At 33.0% G+C, this 17,569-nt stretch overlaps 1 protein-coding gene across 2 annotated transcripts in view; it reads right to left on the bottom strand.

Moving 5' to 3' along the window:
- STX8 (syntaxin 8) overlaps positions 1 to 17,569 on the bottom strand; it is a 287,983-nt gene that overhangs the window by 104,782 nt on the left and 165,632 nt on the right. For both annotated transcript variants that reach the window (XR_007953408.1, XM_051995682.1), the window contains exon 7: positions 5,076 to 5,177. Coding sequence is in view for 1 of the 2 variants with exons in the window: in XM_051995682.1 (XP_051851642.1) it covers positions 5,076 to 5,177 (102 nt within the window). In the remaining variant the exon portion in view is untranslated. The remainder of the gene's footprint in view (positions 1 to 5,075; positions 5,178 to 17,569) is intronic.

The raw sequence follows: 17,569 nt of genomic DNA on the forward strand, positions 1-17,569 counted from the left end.
TATCAAGATAATAAACAAAAGACACAGCTTTTTAAAAGTGTAATAGAACTGATAAACTTAATCTATTTTTTTAAAGAAATAGAGGTAAACCAAATTACCAAGACCAAAAATGAAATGAAAAAATTTATAACAAATGGCAAAGAAAATAGGACAAAAGGAAGTTTACTCTTTCTAAGAAATATAATACATAAAGATCAATCTGAGATTGAACTGACTATGAGAACATCTTTGATTTGTAGCTAAGATGTCAAAATAGGCAATAAATCATTGAATACTTGGCTCATCTATATATAACGCATATCTAACTGGAAAGGCAGAAAAATGCCATTAATAATTTATAAAATAAATTGTTAAGTATTGTAAATTAACTATTAATACTAATAGAAATGAAAGGGAAAACTCAAAGCATACTTTTATACTGTTCATTTATACTGAGCTCTGAAATCCACAGTAAATTCAACTTCCTATTTATTTTTTATTTAAAAGTACTAAAATCAAAATCAGATGTATTCTCTAAGATCACACCAAACTGTGATTAAAAGGAGGTGGCCATAAGTAACCTAGGTGGCAAAAAGAAAGAACTCTTGAATTTTCCATCCTATTAAAAAAAAAAAATCCTACTTACCTCGTTTAAAACAAGGTAAAGCTGGCTCATTTTAAAAGATGGTCCAATCATTTTGGGGAACAGCTTGGAACTACATCCAAAAGACTATAAATTTATGTACAACCTTTGACTCAGCAATATCACTATTAGGTCTGTATCTCAAGAAGATCAAAGAAAACAGAAAAGGACTACAAAACTATTTATAGCAACTCTTTTTGTGGTAGCAAAAAAGAGATGCCCATCAATTAGGGAATAGATAAACAAGTTGTGATATATGATTTTAATGGAATATTATTATAGTATAAGAAATGATGAGCAGGAAACTCTCAGAAAAACCTAGAAAGACGTCTATGGACGTAAAGTGAAGTAACTTGAGATAGATTACTGTTACTATGTTACTATGTATGTAGTAACTATGTTACTACATACATAGTAACAATAATAATATATGAAAATCAGATCAAAATGCCAACTATATAATGATCCAAAACAAACCCAAAGGGCTCAAGATGAAAAATGCTATTCCCCTCTCCAGAGAAATAACTGATTAAACATGAATACAAAGCAAAGCATACAGTTTTTCAATTTGTTTTTAATGTTTTTTTGTTCTGTTTTCTTTCAAAACATTATTAGTATGAAATATGGTTTGCATAATTGTACATGTTGGTTCTATATTAAACTATTTACCATTCTCAGGATGGATAAGGAAAGAACTCAAAATTTTAAAAAATGAATGTTAAAAATTGTTTTTACATGCAATTGGGGAAAAAAATTACTGAAATGCAGAAAAAAGGATATGAGGACAAAATAAATCAGTTCTATCTTCAAAGAGTTTACATTCTATCAAGAGAAGTATTGTGTGCATATATAGGGATACAAAATACTTTTGAAGAGGAATACATTAGCAACTGGAAAAATCAGGAAACTGGCATTAAAAATAGGTTTGAATTGAGATTTGTAGGGAAGATGGGTTCTAAGATAAAAACGAAGGGAGAAAACGCATTAAAAGCAAAGGGAACGAGCCAGAGCAGACACAAATATGGGAACATGCAATATCTCATCAAGTCACTTTGGCACGAATAAGGAACAGTAATTTGGAATGAGGTTGGCACCAAGTTATAAAAGGATATTATATTACATTATTATGTTATAGTCCAGAAGTAATAAAGAGCTACTAAGTAGGGAATCTAGTCAAACCAGGTATGAAGTAATGAGGGCTCAAAATAGGATAGTGAGTAGAAAGATAGGAATGGATGCAAGAGACAAGAAAAGAAGCCTTTATTAAGCATCAACCATGTGCTATGAATATTCATGATGGCTAATGATAATTCTCATCTTCTCCTTTGTTTTTCAATTAATGAGGTACAAGATTTGTTTGTTTCCACTTTGATATCTTCCTTACCTTCAGATACTTCAAAACACTCACATTGTTTCAACCAATAAATCAATAAGCATTTATTCAGTTTCTTCAAAATGCCAGGGGCAATATAGTGGGCTTGCAAATGTTAAAAAAAAAAAAAAAAAAACCTATTTCAATTCACAGAATTTACCAGATTTTAGCATTTCATTTACCAGATACTGTACAAGGAAATAAGGATAGAAAGGAAAAAAAATCATTCCTGCTCTTAAGAAACATATTTCATGGGGGAAAACAACATATGCAAAGATAAGTAACACTTATATATACATCTATATGTTTATATATTAATTTGGAGGAAGGCTCTGGCAGTTTGGAAGATCAGGAAAGTCCTCAGATAGTAAGTAGCATATGACTAACTTGTGAATGAAAATAGGAATTTTAAAAGGAGATTAGAAAGGAAGATTGTTATGAATGAAATGTCAGTCTGTTTACAAAAGTAAGTCGATAAGACCACCAAGAGGATATAGCAAGCAAAGAGAAGAGAACATAAACAGAACTTTGGAGTTCTAGATCAGTGAGACGGGGAAAATATTCAGAAATTTATGTAATATAAAATAATTTATAAATATAATGTATGTGATATAAAAATAAAGTATTTCATAGCTAATGTTATTCTATATATTTAATAAAATTAGATTATTAAAACATAATTAAAAATAAAAATAAAAATGTGAAAACAGGGACAATTTATATACTCTACTAGAAAGCTCAGAAAGGTTCCCAAAGGATTGTGTAGATCCCCTTCTGGTAAACTTATGAAAAGTCATAAATAAGGCGTAGAAAGGCTATGATCATCATTGGTGGGATCATACACACTGATATGGTCATGTATCAATCTGATTATTTCAGTAAGTCTTTATTTGCTTCTCTGTATTGATCATAATCATCATCTCTTATAGTAGTATGCACATTTTCTTTAATCATCTGACAGTCAGCTCTGTTTACATGGTCTTTAATTCTCTGATACTATAAAAAGTGCTCCTACAAAATATTTTGTTAATTGGGGCTTTCTTTACTTTTGCAAATGACCTCTTTGGGGACTATGCCTACTATTAAAATCTATAAAGAAAATATATAAAAAGTATTTAGAACCGCAGAGTACTAAGTCTGGAACTCCACAGTCTAGAAGACTAAGGTGATACCATTAAAAGTAGAAATTAAGCTTACTCTTAAAGGAAAACATGGATTCTGGTAAAGAAGAATAACAATAATAATAAAAGCAAACGTTTAAATAGTACTTAATGTATAGCAGGCACAGTACTCACAACAATTCTGAGAAGTAAGTGTTATTATCCCCATTTTGCAAGTGAGAAAACTGAAGTAAATAGAGGTTAAAAGACTTTCACAAAGTTGCAAAACTACTAAGTGCCTGAGACCAAATTTAAACTCAAGTCGTCCTGACTCCAGGACCAGCACTCTAATTATTGTCCCATTTAGTTGCCTAGAGGATTCCAGGTATGATGCACAGACAAAGAAGTAGGAGATGGAACTAACTTCTTATACATGTATTATCTTGCAAGTAAGTCAATTTGACTGAAACAAAGTACATAAGGAAAAAAACATGAATCTATCTAAAAAGATAAGCTAAGATTCAAGTTATTAAAGGCCTGAAATGCCAAAAAGGAGGAACTGGCTATTAGGAGTTCATTGATACCGTTAATATTCATTTGTGTAAATAATATTCTCTTGGGGGAGAATCTTTCCATTTAGTTTCTGACATTTGATCTTTAAAAAGAATTGAGAGAATTAAAAATCTTAATAGACAAGTGGATATAAAAAATATGAATAGTTTTTAAAAGAAGAAATACTAAGTATTAAAAAAAAAACCACTTGAAATATGTTCAAAATCAGGGAAAATAAAAAAAATATTATGTAAAAAAAATCTTATAGTAGTGCACTTCACGATTTGGAATTTTGAAGGGGAAATGCCTAAATTGTTCATTCCCTTTGAACTAATGACTATGCTGATTTTATAATTCAAGAAAGTTGCATGTAAGAAAAAAATCAATATTCTTCATAATATTATTAGTAACAGCAAAAATTTAAAACTGAATCCCCAGTGACCAAACAGTGATGAAGAAATATATGAAGGAATATTATTATTACATAAGAAACAATAAAATATGATGAATTCAAAGATATATGGTACTTAAGATCTTATGTAACATACTGCGAAATGAACAATATAGAACAAAAATAATAATACAAGATAATCATTAATGAAAGATAATCATAAGTAAAAAGTTTAAAGTGCAAAAAACAATTTAGACTACGATCTTTGGAAAGTAAAGGTACTTGCTGATCAAGCATATGCTTGGCCTTTCTTATATACAGAAAACTACTAAAACTGTATGTAAACTATTGCACTTATATCATTTTGTTAAACTCTTTTACAGATTGTACACAGTGAATGGGTGGTATTTGTATGATATGATGAAATACATTTTAATCAATAAAAATAAACATTTCAAAATACAAACTTCTATTAGCATATTTCCTGTCTTCAGTTCCCACCAGTTTATTAAAATTGCTACTTCCATGTCATTTTCTAATATCAAAAATAATAAACTCTTCCCAGTAATCAGTATCTTTCACTTATCTACAACATCTGATGTTCTTATCTTACCCTCTTTCAAAATGATATTTTTCTCCCATGGTTTCTGTGACTTTTTTCTTTTCTTGGTTCTCTTCCCGACACTCCCCTCCCCTCCCCGCCCCTTTTTTAAAAAACTTAATCTTAGTCCTCTTCACTGATTTCTTTTTCCTCATCCCATTCCCTAAGTGTTGTCATCTCCTAAGTGTCCATGACACTATTCCAAGCTCTATCTACTGGAAATATCACCTAATCTCATTACCAAGTTTTGATAATGTTGGGACACAATTGTATTTCTGTTACTCTGAATTCCAGTTTCACATTTCCATCTGTGTAATGGATAAATTAATCTGGATGTATCTCTCAAAATAACAATATCCCAGACCAAATTTAAGTTCCCTTCAAAACCCAAGAAGATTATTAAAGCAGCATACAAATGTATCACAGATCTTTCTTACCACAAGATGATGACTTTTTGTCTACGATTGTCACTTGTCTGGTTTGATTACATAGTCTTTCGTCTGTGTTCTCTACCAGGTTAGCAAGATCATCAATTATCTCTAGAGGGGAAAAACACAAAATGAAGCATTAATAATTCATAATTATTTGTTTTGTAGCACCATACTTCTTTGGCAATTCTTCCTAATAACAAAATCCTCTGAAAAGAAAAATAAAATTTCTGCTTTTTATGACACAAAACAGGTTTCTATAATATTCATGGCCATATATGATACCCACTCAATGGAATTTTTTTCACTGAAAGATAAAAAGGAAATTCATAATAACTGAAAAGATAACTGAAAATACTTTGAAACACAGGAGAATCACAACGGTACTTACTTGTTCTATGATTTTCTCTGTTTAACTAAGGAGTACAGGTTTAAATCTCAACATAGTGGAGTAGTACCATAGCAATGACTGGGTTAACTGAAATCTCTACAAGTGGAATGTAGAAATACATATACAATTTAACTATAAACAGAACATACAAAAAAGTAAGTACTTGCTGAGGAGTTCCATTAAAATGAGTGATAAATTTGAGATTGCCAAGTTTCTTGCTTGCTCAAATGCTCAAAGAAAAAAATACAAAAATGTTTGCCAAGAAAAATAAGAAAGTAAAAAAAGTATTAATAAGTAGGATTTTTAAAAAATCCTATTTATAATTGTCCAAGATGAGCTCAAAATGGATATGAGTCCTAGATGGAAAGAGAAAGATTTCAAGAAAATCAAAAGAACATAGAACAAATTACTTATCAGATTTATGGAAAGGCAAATAATTTAGGAATAAATAAGAGACAGAGAAGTTAGGTGTAAAATGAAAATTTTTTTGTTACATTAAATTAAAGGGGTTTTGTACAAATATAACAAATGTAATCAAAATCAAAAGGAAAACAGAAAATCAGGTGGAAATTTTTATAGATAGTTTGTATAAAAGTCTCATATTAAAACTATATAAAGAATTGTTGTCAAGTCAATAAGAATATGTCATTCCCTAATTGATAAATGGTCAAAGAATATGAACAGGCTGTTTTCCAATTAAGAAATAAAGCCAATTAATAGTCAAATAAAAAAAATGCTCTAGATTATTACTGATTGGAGAAATGAAAATTAAAACAGCTTTAAGATATCATTTTACACCCATAAAATTAGCTAAAATGTTTAAAAGGTAAAAGAACAAATGTTGGACCATTATATTGCTAAGAAGAGTTAAGGTGATCAAAACACAATTTTGCTTTTACTATATACAATGTTATCCTAGTTCTGCTCAGTTCACTCAGCATCAGTTCAGGCTTTTCTGAAATCAGCCTGTTCATCATTTCTTACAAAATAACAACATTCCATTACTTTCATATATCATAATTTATTCAACCATTTTCCAAGTGATGATTCATTTTCCAATTCTTTGCCACCAACAATGCATTCTATGTCCCAGTTTTTTTCATATTCCCTCCAAAATTTATCATTTTCTTTTTCTATCAACTTAAACAGTCTATGTTGGTGTGAGGTATTACCTCAGAGTTGTTTTAATGTGTAATTCTTTGATCAGTATCTTCCTGTTCCTTCAACAATTTTAATGCTATATTTGGTACATATATGTTCAGTATTGATATTACACAATTATCTATGGTTCCTGTTTATTTATGGATTTACCCTTTTTAAATTAAATATATTTTACTTTTTTATTCTTTGAGATAATGATTACAAGATCTGCCCTTTTTCACTTTAGCTGAAGCCAATAAATTCTGCTTCAGTTTTTTATTTTTAGTTTGTTTCTGTTTCAAGTGTGTTGAATTCTACTTTCTAATGAATTATGCTATTCACTTCCATTCAATGGATTAAGTTCATTCCATTCACATTCACAGTTATGATTACCAATAATGTATTTCCTTCCATATCTCCCCAGCCCCTTTATCCTTTCTCTTTTTACAATGTTCCTTCTCAAAAGCCTGTTTTGCTTCTGATCTCCCTTAATCTGTCTCCCATTTAATACCTCTCCCATCTTCCATCCGTTTCCCCTTTTACTTTCCTGTTAGGTAAGATAGATTTCTAAACCCAACTGAGTATGAATTAGTTCTTTCTCTCTATGAATCAATTCCAATGAGAGTGAGGTTCAGATATTGTCAATGATCCTAACCCCACAATTTCCACTTAATTGTAAAAGTTTTTCCTTGCACACTTCTTTTATGAAATACTATTCCTCATTTTGCCTCTTCCTTCCCCCTTCTCCCAGGGAATTCCCCCTTTTCTCATACTTTAATGGAATTTGGCTATATCATTTTCATTTTGAAATCTCAGGAGCTAATCAGTGGATTCTTTTGGTTTCTATTTTATCCTCTGGTTCTAGGATATTAGAACATTTTTTCTTTTTTCTTTTTAAATTTTTTTTAATTATAGCTTTTTATTTACAAGATATATGCATGGGTAATTTTTCAGCATTGACCCTTACAAAACCTTTTGTTCCAACTTTTCCCCTCTTTCCCCTCCACTGGCTCCCCCAAATGGCAGGTAGCCTAATAAATATGTTAAAGTATATGTTAAATACAATATATGTATACATCATCCTATTGGTTATTTCTTACAGAACAATAATATTCCATAACATTAATATATCACAATTTATTTAGCCATTCTCCAACTGATGGGCATCCACTCAATTTTCAGTTTATAGCCACTACAAAGATGGCTGCCACAAACATTTTTGCACATGGAGGTCCCTTTCCCTTCATTAAGATGTCTGCAAGATATAAGCCCAGTAGTAACACTGCTGGATCAAAGGGTATACACAGTTTGATAACTTTTTGAGCATAGTTCCAAAATGCTTTCCAGAATGAGTGGATGCATTCACAATTCCACCAACAATGTATCAGTGTCCCAATTTTCCCACATCTCCTCGAACATTCCGCATTATCTTTTCCTGTCATCCTAGCCAATCTGAGAGGTGTATAGTAGCATCTCAAAGTTGTTTTAATTTGCATTTCTCTGATTAATAATGACTTGGAGCATCTTTCATATGAATAGAAATAGTTTCAATTTCTTCGTCTGAGAATTGTCTGTTCATATCCTTTGACCATTTATCAATTGGAGAATGGCTTGATTTCTTCTAAATTAGAGTCAATTCTCTATATATTTTAGAAATGAGGCCTTTATCAGAACCTTTGACTGTAAAAATATTTTTCCCAGTTTATTGCTTACCTTCTAATCTTGTCTACATTGGTTTTATTTGTACAAAAACTTTTCAATTTGATATAATCAACACTTTCTATTTTGTGATCCAATAATGATCTCTAGTTCTTCTTTGGTCACAAATTCCTGCCTCCTCCACAAGTCTGAGAGGTAAACTATCCTATATTCTTCTAATGTATTCATAATCTCATTCTTTATCTAGGGATCATGGACCCATTTTAACCTTATCTTGGTGTACAGTGTTAAGTATAGGTCAATGCCTAGTTTTGGCCATACTAATTTCCAATTTTCCCAGCAGTTTTTGTCAAACAGTGAATTTTTATCCCAAAGGTTGGGGTCACTGGGTTTGTCAAACACTATATTATTAAAGTTATTGGCTATTTTGTCCTGTGAACCTACCCTATTCACAGGTCAACTGTCTATTTCTTAGCCAATACCAAATGATTTTGGTGACCCCTGCTTTATAATATAGTTTTAGATCTGGTACAGCTAGGCTATCTTTATTTTATTTTATTTTTTCATCAGTTCCCTTGAAAGTCTTGACCTTTTGTCTTTCCAGATTATTTTGTTGTTATTTTTTTTGTAGTCATTAAAATAGTTTTTTTGGGAGCCTGATTGATATAGCACTAAATAAATAGATTAGTTAGGTAGTATTTTCATCTTTATTATATTTGCTCAACCTATCCAAGAGCACTTAATATTTTTCTAATTGATTAGATCTGACTGTGTGTGGAAAGTGTTTTGTAGTTTTGCTCATATAGGTGCTGACTTTCCGTTGACAGCTAGATTCCCAAATATTTTATACTATCAGCAGTTACTTTAATTGGAATTTCTCTTTGTAACTCTGAATTATTGGATTTTGTTAGTGATATATAAAAATATTGATGATTTATGTGCGTTTATTTTGTATCCAGCAACTTTGCTAAAGATGTAGATAATTTCTAATAGCTTTTTTAGTAGAATCTCTGGAGTTCTCTAAGTATACCATCATCTCATCAGCAAAGAGTGATAATCTGATTTCCTCATTACCTACCTACTCTAATTCCTTTAATCTCTTTCTCAACTCATTGCTGAGGCTAGCATTTCTAATACAATATTGAAGAGTAATGGTGATAACGGGCAACCTTATTTCACTCCTGATCTTATTAGGAATGGTTCCAGTTTATCCCCATTATATATGATGTTTACTGATGGTTTTAAATAGATGCTACTGATTATTTTAAGTCCATTTATTTCTATACACTCAAGTGTTTTTAATAGGAATGGATGTTGGATTTTATCATATGCTTTTTCTGCATCTATTGAGATGATATGTTTTTGTTAATTTGGTTATTGATATAGTCAATTATGCTACTAATTTTCCTAATATTTAACCAGCCCTGCATTCCTGGTATAAATCCTACTTGGTCATGGTGTATTATCTGGGGATGATTTTCTGTAATCTTTTAGCTAATATTTTATTTAAGGTTTAATATCAATATTCATTAGGGAGACTGTCTATAATTTTCTTTCTCTGTTTTCAACCTACCTGGTTTGTATCAGTACCTTATATCGAGTTTAAAGGAGTGGATATCAGGCACACTTCCCAAAGTAGCCCATGACACCTGTTTAACCACAACCCCATGGGTTACAGCAATGACTAACATTGAGCTATAAATGAAAGTTTGACTAAATCATAATAAAAAGGGTTGGTAAATCTCATGATTTACCATGGTCATAAGATTAACCCAAATTAACACAAGAACAGTGTAAAGTGTGTTCAACTCACTAAATAAAGTTAAAGCTCAACTGTGCTGTAATACACCCTAGTTGATATTAAAATATGCAACTTACGTGACTTTAACCCTGCTGAAGACACTAAAGCTAGTTAAGGTACAAATTGGGATTAGAGACTCCACTATGCTTAGCCGTAAACCGAGGTAATTAAATAACAAAATTACTCGCCAGAGAACTACTAGCCACTGCTTAAAACTCAAAGGACTTGGTGGTCCCTAGATCCTCCTAGAGGAGCCTGTTCTATAATCAATAAACCCCAATACACCTCACTCCTTCTCGCTTATCAGTCTATATACCGCCATTATCAGCTCACCCCAACAGGGTCCCAAAGTGAGCAAAATAATGAAACCATAAAAACGTTATGTCAAGGTGTAGCATATGAAGAAGGAAGCAATGGGCTACACAACAAAATACCAACTGAAACAAAGATATGAAGGAGGATTTAGTAATAAATTAAGAATAGAGAGCTTAATTCTGTGTCATAAAAGGAATTTGGTAAGACTCCTTCATTACCTAATTTTCCCCCAACTAGTTTATATAGCACTGGGGCTAGTTCTTCTTTAAATGTTTGGTAGAATTCACATCTAAATCCATCTGGTCTTGGGGATTTTTTCTTAGGGAGTTGCTTAATAGCTTGTTCTATTTTATTTTCTGAAATGGGACTATTTCAGCAATTTACTTCCTCCTCTGTTAATCTGAGAAGTCTATATTATTGGAGGCAATCATCCATTTCACTTAGGTTATCAAATTTATTGGCATAAAGTTGGGCAAAGTAACTCCTAATTATAGCTCTAATTTCCTCTTCATTGGTGGAAAGTTTTCCCTTTTCATTTTTAAGACTAACAATTTGATTTTTCTCTTTCCTTTTTCTAATCAGATTTACCAAAGGTTTAACTATTTTATTGGTTTTTTTTTCTAATAAAACCAACTCTTAGTTTTATTTGTTAATTCAACAGTTATTTTACTTTCAATTTTATCAAGTTCTCCTTTTAATTTTAGAATTTCAAGTCTAATATTTGGTTGGGGGTTTTTAATTTGCCCTTTTTCTAGCTTTTTAAGTTGGAAGCCCAATTCATTGATCTTCTCTTTCTCTATTTTATTCAAATAAGCCTCTAAAGATATAAAATTTCCCCTTATTACTGCTTTGGCTGCATCACACAAATTTTGGTATACTGTGTCATTGTTGTCATTCCCTTGGATGAAATTATTAATTGTGTGTTTATGATTTGCTGTTTTACCCATTCATTCTTTAGAATGAGATTATTTAGTTTCCAATTACTTTTTGTTCTATTTACCCCTAGCTTGAATGTAGTTTTTATTGCATCGTGATCTGAAAAGGATGCATTTACTATTTCTGCCTTTCTGCATTTAATTTTGAGATCTTTATGTAGAATAGTTTTTCTTAATTATTCCTTGAAATATGATTTTTAAGGTCTTTTTAAAAAATGATAGCTTTCAAGTATTTCAAGAAAACTCTTAATTTATCCTCCTGGAGCTATTTTCCAGATCTATTGTTTTATACCTTAAGATAATTTAATTATAATAGTTAGAAATTAATAAAGTAATTTTCTCTATATTTTCATTCTTTTGAGTTGCTTAAATTGTTTCTTGGTGACTCAATTTCTACTTGTTCAATCCTAATTTTTAGGGAATTAAGTTTTCTTCAGTGAGTTTTTGTACTCCTTTTTTCATTTGGTCAATTCTGTTTTTTAAGATGTTATTTTTCTTCAATGTTTTTTGTGCCCCTCTTAACAAATTGTTAATTTTCCTTTAGAAAATTTTTTTGTATCACTCTCATTTCTTTTCCCATTTTTTTACTTTGCTTATTTGATTTTTAAAATTCTTTTCATGTGCTTCTAGGAGTTCTTGTTGAATTTATGTCCAATTAGCTGTTGTGAAAAACCAAATTTTCCCCCAGATTTTTTTGTCTTGATCTTTCCTGTCCCCAAAGCAGCTTTTTATAGTCATATTCTTTGCTGTTGTTTGCTCATTTTTCCCTTGTAATTTTTATGTTAAAATTGGATGGGGGGGGGGGGGGAAGGGGAAGGGAAGAGTATTGGGGAATTACCCTAGGCTTTTTTAATGCTATTGTTTTCAGAGCTAGATCATATTGATGAGGTTTAGGTTTGGGGGTTCCCTTCTGTCAGGGAACCAAATGGAGAGGTTTAGATTTAGAGAACCAAAATGAGATTAAGGTTCCTAGTGGTCGTGGAGTTAAATGATAAGATCTAGTGCCAGATTCAGGGTTCAGGGAACCAAAAGGTTAGGCTCCCCTATACCCCATTGGGATTCAGTGCAAGGGTAGGAAGTTTTGGGGAACCTCCTTCTGGCAGTACAGAGATTCTCTGTAAAGGAATTTATAAATCTGAAAAAACTAGACTGATAAAAGAGGTTTATTATAGGCACTGGGAAGTAAGGTTTCTAGTAGAGAAATCCTGACAGAGAGGCATAGAGAAATCCTGATAGAGAGATATAAAGTCTCATTAGGGAAATAGGTGAGCATAAAGAGAGAATAACACTGGAAGAGAATAATTCCAGTGAGCAGAGGTTTCCTTGGCATAGCATGGCATAGCCTAGCATGACATAGCATGGCATGGCATGTCAGGACTTTTGGAAAGAAATGAATTTTTAATTGCTGTTTTTATAAGGGAAGTCTTTGGCTATACTCCAAGCCTGCTCCATTGGGGTTGGGCTAGTGGTTGGAGTTCCAAGTTGGCTCTTTTTATCTACATACAGGGGTCCTCAAACTTTTTAAATACGTGGCCAGTTCACTGTCCCTCAGACTGTTGGAGGGCTGGACTATAGTAAAAACAAAACCTTTGTTTTGTGGGCCTTTAAATAAAGAAACTTCATAGCCCTGGGTGAGGGGAATAAACATCCTCAACTGCTACATCTGGCCCCTGGGCTGTAGTTTGAGGACCCCTGACTACAAGCTGGGTTTCAGCTTGGGCTGGAATTTGAAAAGAATTGAATGAGACTCTTTAATTCAATAGGGTTGGAGTTCTTTAGCTCAGGACTGAAGGAACCCCACCTAGATAAACCATTTTATCTGATTCCCTGGGGTGATCTCTCACTGAGGCAGAGTTGAAGGAGATTTTCTCCTTCAAGGAACTTCACAGTGTTTCCGGGTTGCTTCTTCAATATAAGTAAGTTTTCAATGTTTCCAAGGTAGCATGATTCAAACAGAAGTATGATCACTGTTCTCTTGGCCTTTGCTCTGTTACCCAGAAAGTGATCCTATTCCCCTACAACCACAAACTCTGGTGCTCCTTTCTGCTTTGGAACTGAGACCTAGGCCCCTGCTCCCTTATGAGTAACCACAAGCACTCTTCTCTATTCTGGAACTGTGACCAGTGCAGCTTAAAGTAACAGAGTTCTTCTAGCTCCTGAAACAATGACCAGAACCCCAGATATTCTGAAGTTACAGGTGTTAAAGTTCCTCATGGCTCTGGAGTTAGTATCAAGAACACTGCTCCCCTGAAGCAGTAGAACCTCTTCAGTCTAGAAGTATGGCCCACAACTGTACCTAGTGCCAGCAAAGAATCTCCTACAATCTCTTTCTGACCTCCTTACTGTCTCTGGGCTGAGAGTTCTCAAAGCTGTTATTGCCATTGTTACAATTGCCTCCACCATTGTTATAGCTGCCTCCAAAACCTACTGAAGGCTATGAATTCTGAGCTACTTCCAGGCCAGCTCCCACTCCAGTGCTACAGACCAAAACCTCCTAGGTTTTCTTGGGTTGCAAAAATATCTCACTGTTGTGTGGGTCAGAAACCATTAATAAAAAAAGACTGGATAGATCTCTAGAAGCAAAGCAAAGTTTATTATACATTCTTGGGAGAATCCGGTGTCCCACACATCGAGCAGACAATTGAAGGGAGGAAGCCCTGTAGGGGGGCGAGGTCAAGGCTTTTAATCCCTAACGCAAATTTCCCCTCCCACCACTGACCCTCATCCTTATTGGCTGAGGATCTTACACTCTAAACACGGGAACTACCCAAGAAATTGAACTTGACCAATAAGTACACAGTTGCCCATATTTGGTCAAAATAGGGAGGATAACAAGAAGGGGGCTTAAGAATGCCCTTAGGGGGATAACAGGGAGGAGACTTTAAGTATGCCCTTAGGAGAATAGCAGGGAGGAGACACTTTAAGTATGCCCTTGACTTAATGCATAAAGTCCTTCAGGCCTACTCAAACTTTGAAATAGATGAAGCCTTACTCAATTTTCACAACTGTCTTGAAAGATCTCACCTTATCTCGTTCACTATGACTGTGTGTCAGCTTAGCCACTCCAGAATTTGATTTGAGGTGTTATTTTTAAATTATTTAGAGGGAATTAGAAGAGTTCAGCCTGTACTCAACCATGTTAATTCTGCCTCCAAGAGTTTACAATTTATATGAAGAAGACAATCAAAAGGAAGTTGAAAAGGGAAGGGAGTTGAATGAAGAGGCTGAATGAAACTGAGGGCATAGCAGGAAAGTTCCAAAATAATGCAAACAAGTAAAAAATGATGTTCTGTACTGGAAATCCTCCTTAAATGGAGAGTCTGGAGTTCATGGCCCAATCCAGCAAATGAGAAGTGAAGGAAACAGTGAGGAGTGAGAGCACCAAGACTTATGGGATCTTGCCAGATGATATAGCCTTTAAAAGAGACACTTTGCACTTTGTTAAAACTTCTGACTGATCCCACATAGCAAGGGATACAAAGAAGGTAACAATTTGTTTTGAGGTATTTGACTAAAAGAAAAGCAAGCTTCAAATTATCCAAGAATCCATTAATATTTTTGAAACTGTACATTGAAAATTTAATTTTCTTCTTAAAACAGTCCTTATCGAATACATCCAGTCATTCTGGAAAGCAATTTGGAACTATGCTCAAAAAGTTATCAAACTGTGCATACCCTTTGACCCAACTACTGGGCTTATATCCCAAAGAGATTTTAAAGAAAGCAAAGAGACCTGTATATGCAAGAATGTTTGTGGCAGCCCTCTTTGTAGTGGCCAGAAACTGGAAACTGAGTAGATGCCCATCAATTGGAGAATGGTTGAATAAATTGTGGTATATGAATATTATGGAATATTATTGTTCTGTAAGAAATGACCAGCAGGATGATTTCAGAAAGGCCTAGAGAGACTTACCTGAACTGATGCTGAGTGAAATGAGCAGGACCAGGAGATCATTATATATTTCAACAACAATACTATATGATGATCAATTCTGATGAATGTAGCCCTCTTCAACAATGAGATGAACCAAATCAGTTCCAATAGAGCAGTAATGAACTGAACCAGCTACACCTAGCAAAAAAACTCTAGGAGATGACAATGAACCATTATATAGAATTCCCAATCCCTCTATTTTTGTCTGCCTGCATTTTTGATTTCCTTCAAAGACTAATTGTACATTATTTCAAAGTCCGATCCTTTTTGTACAGCAAAATAACTGTTTGGACATGTATACATATATTGTATTTAACTTATACTTCAACATATGTAACATGTATTGGTCAATCTGCCCTTTGGAAGAGATGGGGAGGGGGGAAAGAGGGGAAAAGTTGGAACAAAAGGTTTTACAATTGTCAATGCTGAAAAAAATACCCACGCATATGTCTTGTAAATAAAAAGCTATAATAAAAAAAAAATAAAAAAAAAAAAAAACCAGTCCTTATGCATTATCCATCAGACAATTATTCTATCTTAAAGATTTGTGGCCATTTCCTAATTTTCACTTACATTCTCATTGCCAGTAGAAGAATTTTTACTCCTGGAGAGCAGGTAATATTTGATTTTTTAAAAGATATTTTCATTTCCTGGCATAGCACAGTAGTATGTGCTTGAAAACAGATTTCCTAGAAATGGTGCAGAAATTGCTTATGGGTGATTTCATTTCAGAGCCATCATACTCCTCTTCAACACTCAATACCCTTGATACTTTCTAGTGCCTCAACACTGTGATAGTCACATTTCACCTTCTTTCCTTTCTTTCACTAAATTCTTATCTCTTTTTACCAACTGTTTATCTTATCTTAAATACATGCTTTTTTGAATTATTTTCTTCCTCCAATTAAAGTCCTTCTGCTTCTTTGAGAACTTTCATTCAACTGTTACATTTTTTAATTGATCAGATTCTTGTGTTTGAGTCCCTCTGCTCTTGAAATCTTCTTTCAATTCAACTGGTTCTTCTCTAATTGAATCCATCCCCTTTTAATTCCATCTTTCCTCTCCAACTTTTCAAATCCTTTCAATTTTCCGTAATCCATATTCCAAGCTTTCACTTCCCAATTCAAAGACCTCAAATCATCTTAATATTTCCTTTTCAAATATAATCTTTTTCTTTCTCCTATATATCCACCAAAAATAGAATTCATCATTGCAATAATGCCCTAAGTACAATAATGTCCCTGACTCAAGTCTGTTCTCTCGAATCTTATCTTCTACACATTCTTCTCCAGGCTCTTCTTTTGACTCTCTGGACTTTCTCCACTCCATCACAGCAGCTTTTGATGAGAGACATCCTGGAAGCCGACTCCATCCCTGAATGGCCAGTTCTTCTCAAAACCTTTATTTTTAAAGGAAGTATGTTGGTAGGATAAGAATTTGAAATTGAATCAACTGGGTGAACAAGTTGTGGTATGTTATTATAATAGAATATTATCGTGCTATAAAAAATGAGTAGTATGATTTCAGAAAAAAATTGAACTGATACAAAGTGAAGTGAGCAAAATTAGGAGAACATTTTAATAGCAACACTGTACAATGAAGAACTGTGAATGACTTTGCTATTCTCAGTAATACAAAAATTTAAGACAATTCCAAAGGACTAAAGATGAAAAATGCTATTTTCAGAGAAATGTGAATTCTAAATGCATACTGATGCATACTATATTATTAACTTTCTTTTATGTTTAAATTTTTTTGGACAAAAATGACTAAACATGTGTAAATGTTTTACATTTGCACATGTATAACCTATATCAGATTACTTAAAATCTCAAGGAGGCAGGAGAGTGAAGAAGTTTTCTATTTTTAATAGCTTTTTATTTACAAGTTATATGCATGGGTAATTTTACAGCATTGACAATTGCCAAACCTTTTGTTCCAATTTTTCTCCTCCCCTTCCCCTAGATGGCAAGATGATCAATACATGTTAAATATGTTGAAGTATAAGTTAAATACAATATATGTATACATGTCCAAACAGTTATTTTGCTATACAAAAAGAATCGGACTTTGAAATAGTGTACAATTAGCCTGTGAAGGAAATCAAAAATGCAGGCAGACAAAAATAGAGGAATTGGGAATTCTATGTAATGGTTCTTAGTCATCTCCCCAGAGTTCTTTCACTGCATGTAACTGGTTCAGTTCATTACTGCTCCATCGGAACTGATTTGATTCATCTCATTGGTGAAGATGACCAAGTCCATCAGAATTGATCATTATATATTATTGTTATTGAAATATATAATGATCTCCTGGTCCTGCTCATTT

Source organism: Antechinus flavipes, chromosome 4 (genome assembly GCF_016432865.1).
Source record: "Antechinus flavipes isolate AdamAnt ecotype Samford, QLD, Australia chromosome 4, AdamAnt_v2, whole genome shotgun sequence".
NCBI lineage: Eukaryota > Metazoa > Chordata > Mammalia > Dasyuromorphia > Dasyuridae > Antechinus > Antechinus flavipes.